This window comes from Alosa pseudoharengus, unplaced genomic scaffold (genome assembly GCF_046254945.1).
Source record: "Alosa pseudoharengus isolate Yale_2024_CS ecotype anadromous, Long Island Sound unplaced genomic scaffold, YU_APseudo_1.1 YU_APseudo_1.1_scf_19, whole genome shotgun sequence".
Taxonomy (NCBI): Eukaryota; Metazoa; Chordata; class Actinopteri; order Clupeiformes; family Clupeidae; genus Alosa; species Alosa pseudoharengus.
Window position 1 is genome coordinate 4,047,361 of NW_027468657.1, and position 23,243 is coordinate 4,070,603.

General features: G+C 44.7%; 1 protein-coding gene across 4 annotated transcripts; it reads left to right on the forward strand.

The window, feature by feature from the left end:
* The first annotated feature begins 585 nt into the window (after positions 1-585).
* Positions 586-21,543, forward strand: LOC143132159 (BTB/POZ domain-containing protein 10-like). Of its 4 annotated transcripts, XM_076291504.1 has the most exons (9): positions 586-702; positions 4,975-5,173; positions 5,337-5,589; positions 9,600-9,702; positions 12,436-12,474; positions 12,621-12,741; positions 14,397-14,594; positions 17,987-18,097; positions 20,142-21,543. In XM_076291504.1, the coding sequence occupies exons 2-9, from the start codon at positions 5,008-5,010 to the stop codon at positions 20,486-20,488; spliced, it is 1,338 nt and encodes a 445-aa protein (XP_076147619.1). In that variant the 5' UTR covers positions 586-702; positions 4,975-5,007; the 3' UTR covers positions 20,489-21,543. The 4 variants fall into 4 exon arrangements, with proteins under 4 accessions (XP_076147619.1, XP_076147620.1, XP_076147621.1 ...); XM_076291505.1 differs by lacking the exon at positions 12,436-12,474 and having other exon boundaries at positions 20,142-21,541; XM_076291506.1 differs by lacking the exons at positions 586-702; positions 4,975-5,173; positions 5,337-5,589; positions 12,436-12,474 and adding an exon at positions 5,851-5,905.
* The last annotated feature ends 1,700 nt before the right edge of the window (positions 21,544-23,243 follow it).

Sequence of the window (23,243 nt, forward strand, 5' to 3'; positions counted from 1 at the left end):
ATGGTTATGTTAGCTGTTTGTTTTTAGCAGTAGAGCTTGTTGGATTAGGCAACTATAAGTGTCATGTTGACGTTACAACCAGTTTACTTCACCTCGCTTGGAATGAAGTGATTCATCTGATACGTTTGTGTTTTAAAATAACAAAGTTATTACAAAACATTAGGGATTCATGTAAGGTTAGCTAGTAAAACTGTAACGTTACAGCTAACGGTAACGAGCTTAATTCCCAGAAAGTAGCCTATCGATTAATTTAATCAATGGAAGGCGTGGCAGATTTTGTAAAAGACATGTGTGAGTAGTTGTGGGGTGCTATGTGGGTTTTGAAACAGCTTCCAACCAACTTTCTAAAAGTTAATTTCCAAACAGTACCTTGGATGGTGTGTTCTCAATAACTTTTTTGACTTTTGACTGATTCCTATATTCACCCAAGGTAGCGCTAGCCAGTAAATAATTGTTAATGTAACAGTTAATTATAACCTTGATGTCTTGACAAATATGCAGGGGTGTTAGTTGTGTTTTCGCCCGTGGCTCAGTGGGGAGTTTGAAAGCATTTGCACTGCGTTCCTTTCCTGTGACAACAGATTATGAATGCAGTGGAGCGCCGCGAGGATTTATGTGTGCGCGTGTGATGGCAGTAGGCTCGCAGTCATATGAGAGTGATTCCAGCGGCACCGGGAACAGGGAACTTCAAACACACTCAAGGTGAGTGACGGCTGACATTAGTCTTCCCAGGGGGACGAGGAAAGGGGGTGCGGGGTGCAGGCCTACGACCTCGTGGACTTTGCTGTGGTCACCGCAAGGGGATTTGCCAAGGGTCATCTCACTGCCAGCTTGGCCAGCCGCCCAGAATTGATGGTGGATGTTATGTGGAGCAGAGTAACCTTTGGTGGCCAGAAACGGTGTCAGTGGTAGACTACAGCCTGTTTAATAGTGTCAGTGGTAGACTACAGCCTATTTAACAGTGACAGTGGTAGAGACTACAGCCTGTTTAAATAGTGTCAGTGGTAGACTACAGCCTATTTAACAGTGTCAGTGGTAGATTACAGCCTGTATCAGTGGTAGACTACAGTCTGTTTAATAGTGTCAGTGGTAGAGACTGCAGCCTGTTTTAACAGTGTCAGTGGTAGATTACAGCCTGTATCAGTGGTAGAGACTACAGTCTGTTTAATAGTGTCAGTGGTAGAGACTACAGCCTGTTTAATAGTGTCAGTGGTAGAATACACCCTGTTTAATAGTGTCAGTGGTAGAATACAGCCTGTTTAACAGTGTCTGGTAGAATACAGCGTTCATCACTGTCTGGTCTTCTCTGGTGCAGACTGCAGGCCTCAGGCCTGATGTCTGAGTTAAAGGAGAGGTGGAAGGCTGTGACTCCAACCAGTCTTAGTTCTGCACAGTTATGAGTATGTGGAGAGTATGTGTCTGTCTTCTGCCAGGGTGCTATGATTATGTCTGTCTGTCTCTGAGGAGTATTTGGCTGTGTCTGTCAGACACATACTCCTAACACTCTGAGTATGTGAAGAGTATGTGTCTGATTCTGTAAGAGTATGGGAAGAGTATAGCTGCTTTCAGATATAACCTCCGGAGTATATGCAGAGCTTTGTCAAACGGAGGTCCGACCCTTCGGGTGATTCCGATATGATGCTAACATGCTGACATTATACGGTCATGTGTGAACGAGACCGACGCACATTAACAGAATCTCCATGTGGTTGAACAGGTTGAACACGCACATGAACAGAATCTCCGCATGTTCTTCGCTTTGTACAGACACAAGCTCATTTACATAATGTCCCTCGGAAATACTAGGAGGGGAGCAGTAGAACAGCCGGCTAAGTTCGGACTTCCAATTAGTCGTTTATGTTTTTCCGATATACGGCCAAACTGTTTAACATTCGTTTAACCACCTCAGGTCTTACACGTAGGTCTGAATGCAGCTTATGTATGAGTATGTTTAGATTATGTGAGTGATTGTTCCTCCCTGCCCAAGTAAAGCTGTGGTCCCTGTGTAGATGTGACTATGAGGAAGTGAGCAAAATGCAGCTCCACCCAACAGCGTCACCGCACAGGGGTAGTCACACACACTGAACAATACAAGGAACACACACACACACACACACACACGTTTCTGACTCTGTCTCAGCCATGTTGCTGGAATTTCCTGTTTTGATTTTCCCCCTTCCCCCTGGAGAGACAGTGTGTGAGAGAGAGAGAGAGAGAGAGAGAGTGTGTGAGAGAGAGAGAGAGAGAGAGAGAGAGTGTGTGAGAGAGAGAGAGTGTGAGAGAGTGTGAGAGAGAGAGAGAGAGTGTTCTACCAGTTCCCACCAGGCTTAACCCCTTCATATCGAAAGCTGTTTATATGTTACTATAATGCTGTTGTCATGACCAGTCAGGGTCTTGATGTATCCCCGGTGACCAGTCAGGGTGTTAATGTATACCACGGTGACCAGTCAGGGTGTTAATGTATACCTCGGTGACCAGTCAGGGTGTTAATGCAATGTTTCCCATACATTGACTTATTTGTGGCGGCCCACCACAATATCACATTGACCACCACACAATGATTTTCCAGGTTGTACTACATTGTGCTTAAATCTGGTTAGCATCATAATCACTCTGCGCTAATTTGTTAAAAACTGTTGCCTTTAAGTTAATTCTGCAAACCTACCACCACAAATAGGATACAATTCTGTGGGAAACACTGTAATGTATACCTCGGTGACCCAGTAACATTAAAGACGATCTTCTGCGAGCAGCAAGACTTCAGCAAGAGCTGATTTTGAGCAGTTAAAATTTGTCACCAGCTCTCTAAACATTGTTTTTTACATGCACTGTGTCCAAAACCTCAGATGTGTCCTCTCCCACTCTGAGCACGAAATCTCCACTTCAGAAGCACTTTCATACACCAAACTTTCTAGTCTTATGCCTAACTATAATTAAAAGATTTTTACAGAGGGGTTTGTTGATATTATTCCTATCGATTGACAGCTTATTCTGATTTACAGGATAACAAAAGTGGATATCCATAAATCTGCCCTCTGTCAAATACAGTTGCATTTTCAGCCCTGACCAAAACCGTTCAGGAATTATTTATGCAAAAGTGCGTAATGTTTCCTTCTCCCTCCTTTTCGGCACGAATGAATCAGCATGAGAGAACATGAACCATATCGTTTCTTCCGTATTTTATTTGCCAAATCAGCTTACATTTCAAATAATAGCCTACTGCTCTCTCTTTTTATCGCCACGCATTTAGAATAAAGAATAATGTTCGTGAACCCTTTTGTTTTGTTGCCAGCATAAAAACAAGCTTACCATCGGCCTAACCGCAAATTTAAAACAAAAGGGATAAATTGAACAATGTCGAAAGTCGGACATATAGGCATAGTTCATATTGGAAAAAGTTATACAGTTTGGAACTCTAGCTTTCCCCCTCCGCAGTCTTTTAATGCCATCTGACCATAACATTAGCGTGCACAGTCTGCACCATACTGGCTTAAACAGATGATATGACTGGTTTTAGAAGATTAAATACAACCCGAAACTAAAAAAAAGACCAGGTCTCTGTTTGAGACCGGGCTTTAACCCAAAACTGTAGCCACACCAGGCGTTTAAGAGACGGGCGTCTATTTGGGACTCATCTATTATTTGAAGTTTTACAGTAATAAGTAATCAACTGGAGAAGTTTCATAGTGATATCTGCTAGTTAAAACATTTACCCTATTCACCTGTAGTGTCTCCTCTTAAGGGAGCTTTTAGTTCTTTTAGAACCTTTTAAGCCGTAAACAGCAGATTAGCTTTCCTTCTGGTTATTTTACATGAACACTCTGCCAAACAGGAACCAGTGGGCTCAGCAAGGAGAGCTTGGCTTTCATTACTCCCTTACATGCTGTGTGGGGTTTGATGGTAGTTCACTATCCATTATGGATCGCTTTTATCAAACACATTACAGAGCGAGAGAGAGGGGTGGGTAGGCGTGTGACCACAGAGGCAGGTTGGATTGAGATGCCTGGAATTCCAGCTCCACCAGACTTGCAGCTGAGTGTTCAGACTGCAGTCCACACACACACACACACACACACTGAATACACTTTAGAACCAGGTCCACACACACACACACACACTGAGTACACTTTAGCATGCAGCTCCACACACACACTGAGTACACTTCAGCACGCAGTTCCACACACACACACACACACTGAGTACACTTTAGCACGCAGCTCCACACACACACACACACACACAGACTGAGTACACTTTAGCACGCATCTACACACACACACACACTGAGTACACTTTAGCACGCAGCTCCACACACACACACACACACTGAGTACACTTTAGAACCAGGTCCACACACACACACACACACTGAGTACACTTTAGCATGCAGCTCCACACACACACACACTGAGTACACTTTAGCACACAGCTCCACACACACACACACACACACACACACACACACTGAGTACACTTTAGCACGCAGCTCCACACACACACACTGAGTACACTTTAGCACGCAGCTCCACACACACACACACACTGAGTACACTTTAGCACGCAGCTCCACACACACACACACTGAGTACACTTTAGCACACAGCTCCACACACACACACACACACACACACACACACACTGAGTACACTTTAGCACGCAGCTCCACACACACACACACACACACACACACACACACACTGAGTACACTTTAGCACGCAGCTCCACACACACACACACTGAGTACACTTTAGCACACAGCTCCACACACTAACACTAACACAGCAATGTTGGTCCAGTCCCAGACAGCAGATGGTGATCTCCCCCTGATATGGTGCAGTTCTTGTTTTCTGTGGTCCACAATGCACCGCTCTGTGGATGCTGGCTATCAATGTCTAGATCTGTACCTAAAATGTTCTGTCCTCAATCATTGTTTAATTTGCTAAACTTGCCTGTGTGTGTGTGTGTGTGTGGCAGTGGTCCTGAGGTGTCGTGTGTAACTAACGGAAGATGAGTCTGTATGGTGGAGGTGGAGCCTGTGGGGGAGGAGCCTATGATCGCTCACGTGACCGACGCCGCTCTAGCGACCGCTCCCGAGACTCCTCCCACGAGCGAGGAGAGGGACAACTCACACCCTGCATCCGCAATATCACGTCCCCCACAAGACAACACAACGGTGAGTACACACACACACACACACACACACACTCTTACCAAATCTCATCTTCTGACCATTAGCTTAGCTTAGTGTGTGTGTGTGTGTGTGTGTGTGTGTGTGTGTGTGTGACCACATCTCTAATCTCACCTGTGTGTGTCTGCTCGTGTGTGTGTATGTTCAGAGCGTGAGGGAGGCTCTCGTCCAGGCAGCCCGCGGCCCCAGCGTGTGTCCCCCACCAGCAGGAGTGTGTGTGTGGAGGGCCCCCCGAAGGCCCTGGGCGTGGGCGGCGAGATGGTGTTTGTGTACGAGAGCCCCAAAGACGGCAGCACTGCGCGCCAGAGGACCGCCGAGAGGGTCACGCTCATCGTGGACAACACGCGCTTCGTAGTGGACCCCTCCATATTCACTGCACAGCCCAACACTATGCTGGGAAGGTAAGATATACATATATATATATATATATATATATATATATATATAAAACAAGCACACACACACACACACACACACACACACACACACACACACACACACACACACGCGCGCTTCGTAGTGGACCCCTCCATATTCACCGCACAGCCCAACACTATGCTGGGAAGGTAAGATATACATATATATATATATATATATATATATATATATATATATATAAAACAAGCACACACACACACACACACACACACACACACACACACGCTTCGTAGTGGACCCCTCCATATTCACCGCACAGCCCAACACTATGCTGGGAAGGTGAGATATATATGTATAACACACACACACACACACACTTTGTTGTTGACCTCTCCATATTCACGGTGCAGCCCAACACTATGCTGGGAAGGTGTCACACACACACACACTCTGTGTGAAGCATTCTAGGGTCTTTGCATGGCCTGGGTGAACCCAGACGAAGCTGCAAGCAGATTTGAGTTTGCTCTGCAGGTCGGTCTGGAAAGGATCCCATTGACATCTGTTTCCACAGCACCTAAACCCAGGCCCATCTAGGCCTATTTTCCACATCACCTAAACCCAGGCCCATCTAGGCCTATTTTCTTTGGAATTGAGTAAACAACTGCATTTAAAACCTTTGTTTACAAGAAAGCTATGTAGTGATGCACCGATGTGAAAATTGTGGCCGATACCGATAACCGATATTAATATTGCTGTTATGGCCGATACCGATATTTACCGATGTCGATATATCTGTATAAAAAACACATTCTTATGATAATCAAATAAAGAGCTATTTTCCAAAATGCCTTTTTTTTAAATAACATTTCAATAGCCTACCTTAGAACACCAGAGGATTACAATATAATAGAATATATCTGTATTATTTTATATCCTGATATAAAAAGAGAGAATACTGAATGTCTGATATTTATGACAGCACTTTATGCAGATTAGCCTATAGGTATGGCACACTATAGGCCTACTATTTATATTACAACTCTCCCTCTTTAATTCAGCTGTGTGGTTGAAGCCTGGAAATATTGTAAACAAAGTAGCATAGTTGGCTAGCTTATCATAGTCTACTGATTGCACTGTTCAGTTTCCCCATGTGTGTTTAAGTTTCAAGGTAATACTTGTTCTCCTTGGTACAGGCACTTTTGGGAAACATTGGTATTGAGATGATCAGTCAACTTGAAACCAAGAGTTTTAAACAAATATGTGCAGCATGCTAATGTTGCTAAGCAGATTTAATAGTAATTTAGCTAGTCGTCTTCTATGAGTCCTTGCTTTCACGATTGTAATGTTTTATTTGGATTGCGTTGGCCGAGTCGCGCGTGTCCATTGAGTGAGCGAGAGAGAGCGGGGCAAAGAGAGGGGTGTTGTAAAATAGTGTTGCGGCTCCTTTAAGAGAGCTCTGTGTGTGTGTGTGTGTGTGTGTGGGAAGCTGGGAAGGAGGGAGATAGAGTGAGGAAGTGTATGTATGCGACTGGAGCAGAGAGTGTGGAAGTTCAAGTTCTGTACACAGTGTGAGCGGTGTTACTGTCCGAAATAAAACTCCATAAAGTTCAGCTCGTGTATTTTGCTCATCAGAAATGGGACCGTGACCCCGACGTTATTCTATCTTATAACATCGGCCCTCGAATAACGAATCTCCCCTGCGTTTCTGACTACGGTCTGAAACAAAGCAGGAAAGGTTAACAGGGGGTTTATACTGTTTGGTAAAGTCTACAATGAAAGCAACGTAGGCTACCGCCAAGTAAAGCGGGAGATGTGTGTTGTTTGTGCGGCCGCGTAAGCTGCAAAGCACTGCTAGACACTAGAAAGGGTGTGTTGGTTCTGCCTTTTCACACCGCGACACAGGTTTGTGGATATGAGTGTTGCGATTTCAGTTTTGAATCGTTACAGCCCTATTAAATTCCTAATACGACCATATAACTACATTCTGCCTGATACACAGTTATATTTAGCCTACTGCGAGAGATGTAGTGCTAGGCGTGACATGACATGCAAGCCAGCCATCAACTTGACTGCAAGCAACGCGAACAGCGCGATACAACGCAACGTTTTGAAAGAACTTTTGTCAGATGCCCAGTGTCTTCTTTCTGTCAGTCTTGTTGCTCTGCTATTTTAAATAAGAAATATGATGCAATAGAAGGGCATATTTAACGGATTCAGTGTAGACAGATAACACGCTTGGATCGCTACACACACGTCAAATACACAGGAATGATTATCGGCCTGTTCACATCGGCCCTATTTTGACATCGGAACGATACCGATGTGTAAAAAAATGACCATATCGGCCGATATTTTATCGGTGGCCGATATATCGTGCACCACTAAAGATATGTTTACTGCACTTCTGAAACGATTTCAGTTCAGTTCAGATATCTTTATTAGTCCCCGAGGGGCAATTCGGTTTACAGCCAACCCATCCATTAAGGGGTTAAAAGTTAAAGAGTGCATTAGCATACACTGTATAAATGTATGCAATGTTAAGAAAAATAAATAGACAAATAAATAAGTAAATACTGCAGCAGTCATACATCACCTGTCTACAGCCACACACAGCCACACACACACACAGCCACACACACACACACACACACACACACACACACACACACACACACACACACACACACACACACACACACACACACACACACACACACACTTCGCCTGCCAGTGACGGAACAGAGCAGCAGAGTCCAAGAAGCAGTATTGTTGTAGTTATGTGCATTCTTTTCTTTTAACAGTCTTCTATGATGTTCATTTAACAGTCTAATAGCAGAGGGAATGAATGAGTTGGCATAGCGGTTAGTTTTACGTATTGGCACATGGTACCGCTGACCTGACTGCATGATAACCAATTCTTTACTGAGTACATGATTTGCTTGGCAAGATATTCTTTCTGCTTTCTGAACCACCCGTGTTTTCCAGAGAGAACAGAGATCTTCTAACTGGGTACCAGTGATTTTTGAGCATACTTTGACAATGTCGCTCAAGCTCTTTTTGTCCTTCACAGACAGTCCATTAAACCAACATATAAAAATTTGATTTGGTAAGACTTCAATCCACAATGTAAGTTGTTTCACTACTGGTTACCCCTGTGGAAGTCATAAAAGGGGACGTTTGGAAACAGGCGTCAGTGTGCTTCTTTCCAGCCAGACCTGCAGGTTGGTCTGGACTCAGCCAGGCTGGTGTTTGCACACAGATCAGGGTAGACTGCAACCTGCAGGTTGGTCTGGGTAGACTACAACATGGCTGCAGGTTGGTCTGGGTAGACTACAACATGGCTGCAGGTTGGTCTGGGTAGACTACAACATGGCTGCAGGTTGGTCTGGGTAGACTGCAACATGGCTGCAGGTTGGTCTGGGTAGACTGCAACATGGCTGCAGGTTGGTCTGGGTAGACTACAACATGGCTGCAGGTTGGTCTGGGTAGACTACAACATGGCTGCAGGTTGGTCTGGGTAGACTGCAACATGGCTGCAGGTTGGTCTGGGTAGACTGCAACATGGCTGCAGGTTGGTCTGGGTAGACTGCAACACATGGCTGCAGGTTGGTCTGGGTAGACTGCAACACATGGCTACACATGGCTGCAGGTTGGTCTGGGTAGACTGCAACACATGGCTGCAGGGTAAAGTGAAGGCTTTCACCAGGGCACCCAGGCCACAGTGGAGTCAACATGTCACTGGTAAAGGAGCATCATGGCCAGAGCCAAGGGCAGTGAGGGCCATGTGAAACACACACACACACACCCCTCCATATTCATTTAACAGCCTAACACTATTGTGGGGAGCTGAGACTCTCATATAGACAGCGCTGTTCCTAAAGTTGTCCATGAAGTGTTTATTTGTGTGTGCATGAAGTATGAAGTGTTTATTTGTGTGTGCATGAAGTGTTTATTTGTGTGTGCATGAAGCGTTTATTTGTGTGTCCATGAAGTGGTTATTTGTGTGTGAAGCTGTTTGTTTGTTTGTGTGCAGGATGTTTGGCTCTGGTCGAGAGCACAACTTCACACGGCCCAATGAGAAGGGAGAATTTGAGGTTGCCGAGGGCATCAGCTCCACCGTCTTCAGAGCCATCCTGGTGAGACTGTGTGTGCGTGCGTGTGTTTGTGTGTGTGTGTGTGCGAACCTTCTTACGCATGTGTGTGTGTGTGTTGTGCTTTCTGGAATACCTCCCTGGACAAATCATCCATGCTATTCACAGTGAGAGGGTGATAACACCATGACATGACTCCAGTCTTATTCAAACGAGATTTTGCCAGAGCACTAGTGCTTTTCAGTGGAATCCTTAACATACTTGAACAACATTCTCCATCCCTACAATTTTAACGTTACGCATCATGGATCTGCCCTCAATTAGAATAGATTGGAATAAAATAAACCTTTACTGTCCACCATGGTGGGAATTTGTCTCTGGCTCAGCAGGCACACAAGACAGATGGACACACAGACAACATAGACACGTTGAAGTAGGGATGCACAATTAATCGAATTTTAATCACGATCACGATTTTGGCTTCCCACGATCAAATTTGCGTGATCGAGCGATATTTCAAATGCGTGCTCTACCCATAGAACCAACCTGGCAACCCATAGAACGCTCCGCTACAAAACAAATCAAGCGCTCCTTAAACCTGTCTGACCATGTGCCTGCATGCAGCCTACCAATGACAGCTGTTCCCTGCACTGCTCAGCCTGATGCACTGTGGACACTGTGACATTATGTTAACTATTAGTAGGCTAGTTAGACTATACAATAAACGACGATCAAAAATCAAATGTGTGGCACAGCAGAAGGCCAAGAGCTTGTCCCTCGAAGCGGATCATCCATTGTTCGAAAATATTTCGGATTTCAGGCAAGTTAAGTTAACCAAAAATATAAGCAAAGCAGGGCTCTCAACTCATACCGTGAAACACATCACATGACGTAAACCACACATGCCTTTTTTATCACGTTAACTTTTAGTCCTTGTTTGCTTCCTCTGATAGCCTATACTGTAATAAGAGTTGAGCTAACAACGGGATCCGTGAATTTTATTCATGTATTTTAGCTACATGTGCAACCTACAATGCATATGCGTTTCAAGACACAGCCTACTCAAAACGAGTGAACAATAATGAAAATGTAGCCTACACGTCAGTGTTTTACATATCAACGAATGACTAAACCAGGGGTGTCCAAACTGCGGCCAGCCATGCACTTATTAGTTTATCATAGGCCGCTCGCTATTTTTTTCCAGCTATAGACGACGTTGTGGTTAACTTTAGGCTACTGCAAACTGCTTTACACTCTTCTTAGAGAACGTTTACAATGTCAATGTCAAAACAGCTTGTCACATCGAGATACATAGTATCTCCATTGCAGCAGATCTAACTACGTTATGCTAGTCCATTTAATTGGGGACTCATTTGAGCGTGGGAGAGAGGGCGATGGCAACAGTAGTTCCCATTACTGACCATTTATAAACTGTGAGAGGGCACAGCCATAGGCACAGCACTAGCCATAGGCTATATTTGAGTGGAGCTGGCAGAGTCTTAAAGTGACAGTGCACCATTTATAAATGAATTAAACAGCATCAAATTAACAGTATTTCTTAAGAAATTAATTTTCTACAACAAAATTATTTTGTCATTTAAATAATACAAAACATTATTATTATTATTATTTGTGTGTGGCCTGCTGGCCAATTTTCAAAACCCAATGTGGCCCTTCAGTCAAAAAGTTTGGACACCGCTGGACTAACGATTACAGTAAACTCATGAACACGAAGCAGAGCTTAAGTGGCTAATGGGGAGCGTTGGGAGGATTCCCGGTGGGCGTTTTCCAAAATATTAACAAAGTAGCACGCACAAAACATTTGTTTGGAAGTTATTTGGAAGTTTGGAAGTCGCAGTCAAATTTATATTTGCAGTAATTTAGGGGAGTAAATGTGAGGGGAAGAATTTGGGTGAGCCAGATAGCAAGTCCAATATGTTTAGGGAAAAAATATTTTTGTCACTAAAATTAATTAATAATCGTGATAAATAATTGTGATCTCAATATTGATCAAAATAATCGTGATTATCATTTTGGTCATAATCGTGCAGCCCTACGTTGAAGATGTCATTAAAACAAGTAACCACAAAGGATAGGAAATGAATAAATGAGTTCAGGCCTAAATACCTGCAGCAGCAGCTGAGTCAGGTGTGTGTGGCGTCACTTAGTTTGGTTAAGAATGCTGATGGCATTTGGGATAAAAGATTTTTTTAAATATACGTTATACCTCCAAATACTTTTTGACTTTTATACTTTTTGCCTCCAAATTATGTGCATCGGCGAACGCTCTCGGTTTTTTTAAGACTGGGAGTGTTTTTGTACGGTGTTGGAGACGCAGAGTTGATCAGCAACGCAACTGTCAGTCGTTTGCTTTGCGCTTAAGCGTTTCTGCCGTAACTGCGTTGGTTTCCACAAACCCATGAGGATCTTTACAGTGAAGTTGCACCACAAACCCATGAGGATCTTTACAGTGAAGTTGCACCACAAACCCATGAGGATCTTTACAGTGAAGTTGCACCACAAACCCATGAGGATCTTTACAGTGAAGTTGCACCACAAACCCATGAGGATCTTTACAGTGAAGTTGCACCAACTGGCAGGTCAGCATCACTTCACTTTGTAGGCTTCACTGATGATGTCTTCATAAGTTCGCCGTGAACGTCTAGGTTGATTGTGTTTTAGAACCGACAGCTTGGGTTCTAGTCATCACGGGTTCAGACAGCCTAGAGTTTAGAGTTTATCTCTGTTTGTTAAACCTCCTTTCTGATTACCCCCCAGGACTACTGCAGGTCTGAGTGTGTGTGTGCATGTGCAAGTGTGAGTATTATCCTTCTCCTGTTTGTGTGAGTGTATGTGTGTGTGTGTTTGTGTGTTGACCTGAACTACTGCAGGTCTGATGTGATCCGTTCTGTGTGTATTAACCCTCTCTTGCGTGTGTGTGTGTGTGTGTGTGTGTTGAGCAGGACTACTACAGGTCCGGTGTGATCCGTTGTCCTGATGGCATCTCCATCCCTGAGCTCAGAGAGGCGTGTGACTACCTCTGTATCTCCTTCGACTACAGCACCATCAAGTGTAGAGACCTCAGTGAGTACACACACACACACACACACACACACACACACACACACTCTCTCTCTCATTCGACTACAGCACCATCAAGTGTAGAGACCTCAGTGAGTACACACACACACACACACACACACACACACTCTCTCTCATTCGACTACAGCACCATCAAGTGTAGAGACCTCAGTGAGTACACACACACACACACGCACACACTCTCTCATTCGACTACAGCACCATCAAGTGTAGAGACCTCAGTGAGTACACACACACACACACACACACACACACTCTCTCTCCTTCGACTACAGCACCATCAAGTGTAGAGACCTCAGTGAGTACACACACACACACACTCTCTCTCTCCTTCGACTACAGCACCATCAAATGTAGAGACCTCAGTGAACACACACATTCTGAAACAGATAGTTCTGGTCCTCGATTATGATTGGCTAAGCCGCATTCAAAGCTCTGCGAACATCAGTGTTACGGTGCCAAACAAAACTGTAGCGGTGTGTCGCTTGGCAACCATTGTTACTGTGGAACTGTTTTGTTTGGGAGAAGAACGGTGATTTTCTATGGGATAAATTAGTGCATGTTTGTTTCTGTGATCTGACTCCATGAAACCTCTCCAGGTGTGTGTAGTTTTAGAAAAGCAATAATCTACAGCACCATCAACACACACCCCTGTTTCTAGAGCTCAGTGAGTAAGTGAATATATTAAGAGTGTCACAACATCTCAGTCTCGAACTTCAAACTCAAAGGTAGAATCGACGATGTAGCCACACCCCCAAATGTCATGTCCAGCATACCAAGACGCAAAAACACACACACACACACACAAACACACACACACACGTGTTGACACACTAACCTTGGGTCTCTTCGGAGTGTGCTGAAACAATCAAATTGCTATCAACCGCTTGTAATAACCTTGATATGTCATAACCCTGGGACATAACCGCTGGTAATAACATTGAGATGTCATAACCCTCTAGAGAACAGTAAACACACACACACACACACCTCTAGAAAACCGTAAATACACACACACCCCCCTCTAGAGAACAGTAAACACACACACACCTCTAGAAAACCGTAAATACACACACACACCCCTCTAGAAAACCGTAAATACACACACACATACACCTCTAGAGAACAGTAAACACACACACACACACACCTCTAGAAAACCGTAAATACACACACACACACCCACTTAGATAAAAAGAAACACAGACACCTCTCTAGAGAACAGTAAATACACACACACACCTCTAGAAAACCGTAAATACACACACACACACCCACTTAGATAAAAAGAAACACAGACACCTCTCTAGAGAACAGTAAATACACACACACACCTCTAGAAAACCGTAAATACACACACACACACCTAGATAACAAGAAACACACACATCTCTAGAGAACAGTAAATACACACACACTTCTAGAGCTGAGTGAATATACACACACAACTCTCAACAGCTGAGGGAATACACACACACACATTCCTCTATACAGTACAGCTCAGTGAGTTAATCCCAAACACATGTTTACAGCTGAGTGAGTGCACACACACCTCGGCCTCTCTGTATCTGTACATGACTGGGATGGTGTATCGGGCTGACCCCATCCTTCTGTGTGTGTGTGTGTGTGTGTGTCAGGTGCGCTGATGCACGAGCTGTCTAATGACGGCGCGCGGCGTCAGTTCGAGGCGTACCTGGAGGAGATGGTGCTGCCCCTGATGGTGGCGAGTGCTCAGAGCGGGGAGAGGGAGTGCCACATCGTAGTGCTCACCGACGACGACGTGGTCGACTGGGACGAGGAGTACCCACCACAGATGGGAGAGGAGTATTCTCAGAGTGAGACACACACACACATATACACACACACACACACACATATACACACACACACACATATACACACATACATATACACACACACACATATACACACACACACATATATACACACACACACATATACATATACATATACATACACACACACACACACACACATATACATACACACACACACATATACACACATACATATACACACACATATATATATATATATATATTAGGGCTGTCAAAATAACTGATTAATTTCTATTAATTCATTTGAGAAAAATTAACTGGTTAAAAAAATTAGTGCAGATTAATCGATTCCGTATGACCTTTGACCCCGAGCCGTTCTAGTCAGTAAAATTTAGACTGTAAAATGAAGGAGAGAGAAGAAAACGTGCTGCCTGGATCATTGATTGGAACATTTACTTTTTAAAAACGGCCTGATGGTGTTGAAAATAAAGTCCTCTGCAATGTCTGCAGCAAGGAATTTGCATATCTCCGGAGTTCATCAACTCTATAGTCGCACATCAATGCAAAGAAATAAGTATTGACATTGAGGGGAGTGTTAATTTATTTTCATTGTGTCCCCTAGGTCAGTGGTTTTCAAAGTGGGGGGTGCCAGGGGGGGCCTCAGCAAGTTGGAAGGAAAAATAAAAGCAACAAATAAATACATTTGAAAAATGTAAAATATACCTATTAATATGAGGGTTGTTATACAATGCCATTATAATAATGTGTCGCATATCTGAACATTATATTTTCCATGATAATGACTGGGAATAATAGTAAAGTGATAGCTCTCATATAGAAGAGAGCCCCAAATACAATTTTTACACACTGTATGCTCCATCGCGAAGTGTTTGTGGCTAAAATAATTATTAGCTCAGTGGCGTAACTATAGTAGGTGCAGCAAGTGCAGTCGTACCAGGGCCCGTGACCTCCCGGGGCCCGTCGCTACCCCCGCCCTGCCTCCTTTTTTTGAAAACGTTAGAGCGCGGAGAGTGAAGCGTCACTTTGACGAACTATCGGAAGATGAGCGCTTAACCGATGCAGAGAGATTTAATGCAACTCTGGACATCATAATCAGTCAGCTCTCCCAAAGATTTGCAAGTATGCGGGAAACTTGTCATGTGTTTGAGTCTTTACGTCCTGACCCTTCAACTTGCAGGTGATGATGAACTGCTTGAAAAGGCAAGACGTTTGTAAGACCATTATAGCAGGGACATTGCACCGACATTCCCAACACAACTCCTCTCATTCAGGTCTTGCTTTGAAGCAGAGATTTCACAGAAGTCATCTATTTTTCAACTTGCCAAAATGCTGGTGGTAGATTATGACAGTGTAGATTATGACATTCGGGGAAGTGTGTACTGCTCTCATGTTGTTTCTGACATTGCCTGTGACTGGCAACAGCTGAGCAATCTTTTTCCAAACTCAAACTTATTAAGACCTACCTAAGGAGCAGCATGGGGCAGGAGAGGCTCAGTGGGTTAGCTATCCTGTGTATTGAAAATACGAGAGCCAGCATTAAATATTGGGAACATCATTGACGATTTTGCACAACGAAAGGCTCGTAAGATGGCCTTCTTCTAATGCCCTAATTCACTCATATTGGGGATTATATGCATATGAATGATTTTATTTGGTTTCTGCACGGTTAAATAAGTTAGGCTACATTAAGTTTTGTTTCTGCGCAGTGCGAGTTTATAAGCAAGCAATCTACGCTTGCAGTTTCAGCAGAGGGTTGAAGAGGCGCATTGAGTGTTCCCATAATTCCATGCGAGTTGATGTTAATGCAGTAATATTAGATTACCCTGGCCTGCAGGCTGTTAATAAAATATTTTTTTAAATGTTTTGACATGTAATGGATATGTAGTCGTGTGTTTTTTTATTTGAAATTGTAATCTGTAACTACTAAACTACTTCGGTGCCTCAGGCCCTTTGCATAAACAATTGAAGTCACCCTTAAAGTGTATTGCATGTATCAGAGCTAATTCATCCTGGGCCAAAGAATGTCGGTATGAGGCCCGCGTAGCGCTCTCGCACCTGGGCCCACCATTGGGTTGTTACGCCACTAATGACATATTAATATGTGGTTGCATAATATGACTGGCTTGTTTAGGACTCTAAAAAAAAAAAAGGACTTGGAGTCAACTTGACCTTGGTAAGACTTGACTTGGGACTTGACTCGGACTTCAGCGTTGAGACTTTACTTACTTGTGACTTGCCAAACAGTGACTTTGTCCCACCTCTGGTACCGGGTGACCTTGGGAAACGGAGATCTGTGTGAAAAATCGTCGGGAGTTCTGAGTGAAGCCCTGCTCTAGAACCTTCTGCAGAAAATCAGTGTGATATGAAGCATGGGAGTCCTAAAGCACACACACTCCTTTCTGCTCTCCTAACAGCCTGTGTGATATGACGCATGGAAGTCCTAGCTGTACGTCCAATGGAAGCCAGCTTCTCTCAGCTGCCAGAAGCGGCAAATCCGTCGGCGTTGCGTTTTGGCCGTTTTAGCGACTTGAGCGTCAAGCAGAAAGTTGAAAGTCAGTCAACTTTATGGTAATGAGCTATGATGCGGTTCAGTGATCAACGACCAGCAACCAATCGAATAGACGGAAGTATTAAGATCGAACGTAAAATGCCGTCACGTCAGAGCGGGCAAACCGCCCAAAGCTTCCCTGGACTTTTTTGACAAGCGTCCTTGACGGGGCGACCAGAGCACAGTAAAGCACACACACTCCTTCCTTCTCTCCTAACAGCCTGTGTGATATGAAGCATAAGTCCTAAAGCACACACACTCCTAACAGCCTGTGTGATATGAAGCATAAGTCCTAAAGCACACACACTCCTAAGCCTGTGTGATATGAAGCATAAGTCCTAAAGCACACACACTCCTTCCTTCTCTTCTAACAGCCTGTGTGATATGAAGCATAAGTCCTAAAGCACACACACTCCTAACAGCCTGTGTGATATGAAGCATAAGTCCTAAAGCACACACACTCCTAAGCCTGTGTGATATGAAGCATAAGTCCTAAAGCACACACACTCCTTCCTTCTCTTCTAACAGCCTGTGTGATATGAAGCATAAGTCCTAAAGCACACACACTCCTAACAGCCTGTGTGATATGAAGCATAAGTCCTAAAGCACACACACTCCTAACAGCCTGTGTGATATGAAGCATAAGTCCTAAAGCACACACACTCCTAGCAGCCTGTGTGATATGAAGCATAAGTCCTAAAGCACACACACTCCTTCCTTCTCTCCTAACAGCCTGTGTGATATGAAGCATAAGTCCTAAAGCACACACACTCCTAACAGCCTGTGTGATATGAAGCATAAGTCCTAAAGCACACACACTCCTTCCTTCTCTCCTAACAGCCTGTGTTTTTCTCTGCAGTTATCTACAGTACAAAACTCTATCGTTTCTTCAAGTACATCGAGAACAGAGATGTGGCCAAGTCCGTTCTAAAGGAGCGAGGACTCAAGAAGATTCGACTAGGCATAGAGGGTGAGACCACGACTTCTCAAGCTCCTACACACACACACACACACACACACAGGGTATAAAATTAACTTTTTTGCTTGTCTGCCAATGGCGGGTAAGCAGGACAATTTACCTGCCAAAATATTTTTCTACCGGCCACAAAATTGTCATTATTGAAAAAAGGTGTAGAACTGATCCATGTCTTGTTGAAACACCCATTTCAAAGACATTTCCTCTTCAGCATAAGACAACATGACCTCTTCAAATATTTTGATGTATTGAAACTGATCCTTCACAGTGTACTGTGGCTTGAACTCAGTGCATGGGGGCCGCAGACAGTTTGTCCAACGACTCACATGCACTGAATTCAAGCCACAGGACACTGAAGACCGAAAAGCATGGTGCTGCACAATTCATGTTGTGGGGATGTTTCTCATACTGTGGTGTTAGACCTATTTATTGCACACCAGAGATCATGGATCAGTTTCAATACACCAAAATATTTGAAGAGGTCATGTTGTCTTATGCTGAAGAGGAAATGCCTTTGAAATGGGTGTTTCAACAAGACAATGACCCAAAACACACCAGTAAGCGAGCAAAGTCTTGGTTCCAGACTAACAAGATTGACGTTATGGAGTGGCCAGCCCAATCCACAGACCTCAATCCTATAGAAAACTTGTGGGGTGACATCAAAAATGCTGTTTCTGAGGCAAAACCTAGGGATATCTGTTCATAGGTGCCAGTAGTTGGTTGACTCCATGCAACAGATGTGAAGCAATTCTCAGAAATACTGATAATGCAACTAGATATTAGTGCAGTGATTCAAAGTAAAGCAAAATCTTGAGACATTTTTCAGTTTATACAGTAGATGTTTTGAGTTTGTAAAGAAAAATGCAAACACTGCTACTTAATATGTTGACTACGTCAGCATTATTAGCATACTCACTTGACAGTGAGGGTCACTCATCTATCCATAAAGCAAGCAAGTAAGCGTCTGTGTGTGTGTCTGTGGCACGCATATCTCGCTGACCGTTTGTCAGACTTGACCTAAGATTTCGTATGTGGCTCGCGCGTGGCACAAAGGTGTGCACTCTGGATTTTGAAGATTTTTGAATGCATATTTCTAAATATGCTTATTTACGTAGGACATTTATCGCTGCACTGCACTGTTTCCCAGGGGTCCAGTTTCAGGGGAGCTCCACCCCATGATCGTGTACTGACAGTTGCTAGGTCTCACTTTGATGATAGTCAGTCGCAATTTAAAAAACGGATTACTCGGGAACCGCTTGTGGGTTAAGATGATTATCATGTCTGACCAACAATAAAGACTCCCTGTATGCAGTTTGCTTGCATAAAATGATTACGCGGATTTTGCAACAACACGCCAACAAACACGGGTATGTAGTGACCACTCAAAATAAAAGTATGTGCAATAAACTGACGCTTCGAATAGCATTAGGAAGTCATTCAGTAAGCTTAATACACATTTAGACTTAACTCAAAACAGTTGTTAGGCTTGTCATTCTGATCTGTAGAAAAGTCACATGCAGCCATGCCTAAATTTATTACACATGTATTAGAGGCCACATTAATTATAGGCTAATATATTATAATATTCAGTATTCATTATTGAATGCTTAGCTGGAATGATGTTTCCCTATCATCCTATTTTTAAAGCAGGCATACCTGTGGGCATGTAATTGAGCTACGGGTTTTCTTCAGGAATGGCATGTTTGAACGGGCACTGCACTAGTAAATGCAAAACCTAGTCCACAAACTTATGTGATGACAAAGTTCACAAATGCTTTGTTGCGGTGCAGAAAGTTTACAGTGAAGCAATCTTATGTTAGCAACCCGCCAGTGGCGAAAGACCTTTTTATTTTACTCGCCAATGCAAGTAAACCCTGCACACAGCAGAATCAGCCTCACAGATCTGGCCTCATGTAAAGAGCTATCTGTCTACGAGTGTGTACTAAGTGAACTAAGTGTGTGTGCATGTAAAGAGCTCTCTGTCTACGAGTGTGTACTAAGTGAACTAAGTGTGTGTGTGTGTGTGTGTGTGTGTTAGGTTACCCCACGTATAAGGAGAAGGTGAAGAAGCGTCCTGGCGGCCGGCCGGAGGTCATCTACAACTACGTGCAGCGTCCGTTCATCCGCATGTCGTGGGAGAAGGAGGAGGGCAAGAGCCGGCACGTGGACTTCCAGTGCGTCAAGAGCAAGTCCATCACTAACCTGGCGGCGGCGGCCGCGGACATCCCGCAGGACCAGCTGGTGGCGCTGCACCCCGGGCCTCAGGTGGACGAGCTGGACATCCTGCCGCCGCACGCCGCCCCCCCGCCAGGCCCCGCCGTGCAGCACTACGGCAACAGCAGCAACTACGAGCCCGACCCCGACGCGCCATCGCCCGGGGTCTGAGGGCACAGCCACGCGTCGCCATGGCAATGCCCGGGGTCTGAGGGCACAGCCACGCGTCGCCATGGCAATGCCCGGGGTCTGAGGGCACAGCCGTGCGTCGCCATGGCAAAGCCGGCGGGATCTGTCCATCAAACCCTGCTCCCTGGCATGCTGCAGACGGGCCGATGGCGCGCGTGTGTTTGTGGCAGATGAGCTGTGTGACTGCGTGCGTGAGTGAGTGAATATGCATGCATGTGCTTGTGTGTATGACAGACGTGTGTGTGTGTTTGAGTGAGTATGCGTGCGTATACGTCTGTATGCGTGTGAGTATGCGTGCATGTGCTTGTGTGTATGTATGTGAGTGAGTGTGTGTATGTGGCATGCTGCAGACGTATGAGAGTGTGTGGCATGGTGTATGTGTCTGTTTGCGTGTGTGTGCGCGTGTATGTGAGTGATTGAGTGTATGTATGTGGCATGCTGCAGACGAACACCTGACGCCCGGCTCCCAGCATGCACCGGGCTGGGGACTCTGAGTCGTGACCTTTGCCCTTGGTGGCCTTCTGCACTTTCCTCCTCCTCCTCAGCTTCTGCTGTGCGGCGCAAACAAACACACACACACACACACACACACCCTGAGGACGCTGACGGGAAGCCTTACACCCCCTGCCGTTACCATGGCGGGGCGAGGCGGGGCTCCTCCCCTTTATTTATTTCCTGTTTGTGTGTTTGTTTTTTACATGACCAAAGGAAATGTATTTTTTGTTAGTGGTTTGAGCTGAAGGGTCTGACTAACTTGTTTTTATAACTCTGGGTTAGGGCATCTAGTACCTCACTGGGGGGGGGGGGGGCACTGTGTTCTTTTGTTCTCATGATATTTTGTTTTTGTTTAGTTTTGTTTTATTTTTTTTCACCTGCAATGACTCCTGGAGTGCTGTGGTGGGCCCTCTAGCTCCAGGAGTGGGTGGAGTGGGTGGTGGGCCCTCTAGCTCCAGGAGTGGGTGGAGTGGGTAGGAGTGCTGTGGTGGGCCCTCTTGGGCTCCAGGAGTGGGTGGAGTGGGTGGTGGGCCCTCTAGCTCCAGGAGTGGGTGGAGTGGGTGGGAGTGCTGTGGTGGGCTCCAGGAGTGGGTGGAGTGGGTGGGAGTGCTGTGGTGGGCTCCAGGAGTGGGTGGAGTGGGTGGGAGTGCTTTGGTGGGCTCCAGGAGTGGGTGGAGTGGGTGGGAGTGCTTTGGTGGGCTCCAGGAGTGGGTGGAGTGGGTGGGAGTGCTGTGGTGGGCCCTCTGTGGACATGGAGCTGTGTGTGGCCTGGACCTGCTCGCGGGCATGATGAACTCATTATAGAAATAAACACATGAAACACTGCAGCCTCTGTCTCCTGGTGACACACACACACACGTCCCTTTTCCACTGCATGGTATCAGCTCAACTCGCCTCGACTCTACTTTGGGTTGTTCATCAGCATAAACTGCTACCTGGTACTATTTCTGGTATCACTTCTGTTGAGGTTCCAAGCGAGCTTCGGTGATGCCAAAAGGAGAGGTGAAAATATTGCAGGGTACTGATTGGTCGCTGTTGACATTACTGTGTTCTGGGCAAGAACAATACAAACTAGAAAGCAATTCCAGAGAAATTACAATAGTGGATGGAAAGCTGCTGGCTTAATGTTGGTGGGGAGATTCCTGAAAATAACAGCTAGAGTTAAACTTGACGTCCTCTCTAGATGTAGCCTAGCAGCTACGAGTATGTTGCTAACCAATAGCGGCTACGATTTTGTTGCTAATCGATGACCGGTAACGCCAGATTGCTTGCTTACTTGATTAACTAGCCGAGTCATTTTAAACAGACTTCACTCACTCTATTCGAATTAAATACACAAATTAATTGTAACTTACATTGGGTGTGGTAGGAAAACGTCCATTTCGTCATAATTTGTTGGACGATGCAGACACCAAGAACGTAAACTTTCTTGAAGAGATGCTTGAAAGCAGTGTGGTCGAAAGCGATTAATTACAGGATGTGTGGTTTAGGGAGCGCCAGCCGGTGGACCCGCACCTGATTACTTCACGACCCTTGTAAATGAGCCCCCTTTGTCATGTCATAGAGAGAAAAATAGTTATCTTTTTTAATCCCCTATTTCTCAAAAAGTATAAACATTTCAACAAATCTGAAATGATCACTCCCTTGCCTAATTCCAGACCTACACAACGGTTATTTCATGTCTACTTTAAGCAGTTAGAGCCGCATTCATTTTTGAAAAGGTAAAAACAAAAGGTTATAAGAAGAAGCAGCCAGGAGATTTCAAGATAGTGGATTCCATCCACTATAATAAATAACTTCCTGCAGTTAAATTAATTTCCTTATGAATTAACGAACGGTTTCTAATGGATAAAATTAACATTAAAATAATATAAACCAATTTGAAGATCAGATGTACGGTCACATTCCATCTGCGGGGCGTTGCCTTGGCTGCCGGCTGCTTGTTGGGTATCCAAACAGCACAGGTCAGCAGCGGTGGAGGCTGCAGCTGTTGAAGATGCTCACATGGACTCTACAGCTTGGTGAGCAGAGGTGGAGGCTGCAGCTGTTGAAGATGCTCACATGGACTCTACAGCTTGGTGAGCAGAGGTAGACAGATAGATACTTTATTCACCCCGGAAATTTTAGACATCCAGTAGCTCATACAACCATAACACAACACATTATCTCATATACATAAAAATCATGCATAAAAATCACTCACCGACATGTAAAAATGTAAAGAACATGTGAAGTGATTACA

What these genes read in the sequence shown, in the direction of transcription:
- LOC143132159 (XM_076291504.1), top strand. Translation starts at nt 5,008, where the DNA reads ATGAGTCTGTATGGTGGAGGTGGAGCCTGTGGGGGAGGAGCCTATGAT. An exon ending in CCCCACAAGACAACACAACG is followed by an intron (nt 5,174 to 5,336) that starts GTGAGTACACAC and finishes GTGTATGTTCAG; the next exon opens with AGCGTGAGGGAGGCTCTCGT. An exon ending in CCCAACACTATGCTGGGAAG is followed by an intron (nt 5,590 to 9,599) that starts GTAAGATATACA and finishes GTTTGTGTGCAG; the next exon opens with GATGTTTGGCTCTGGTCGAG.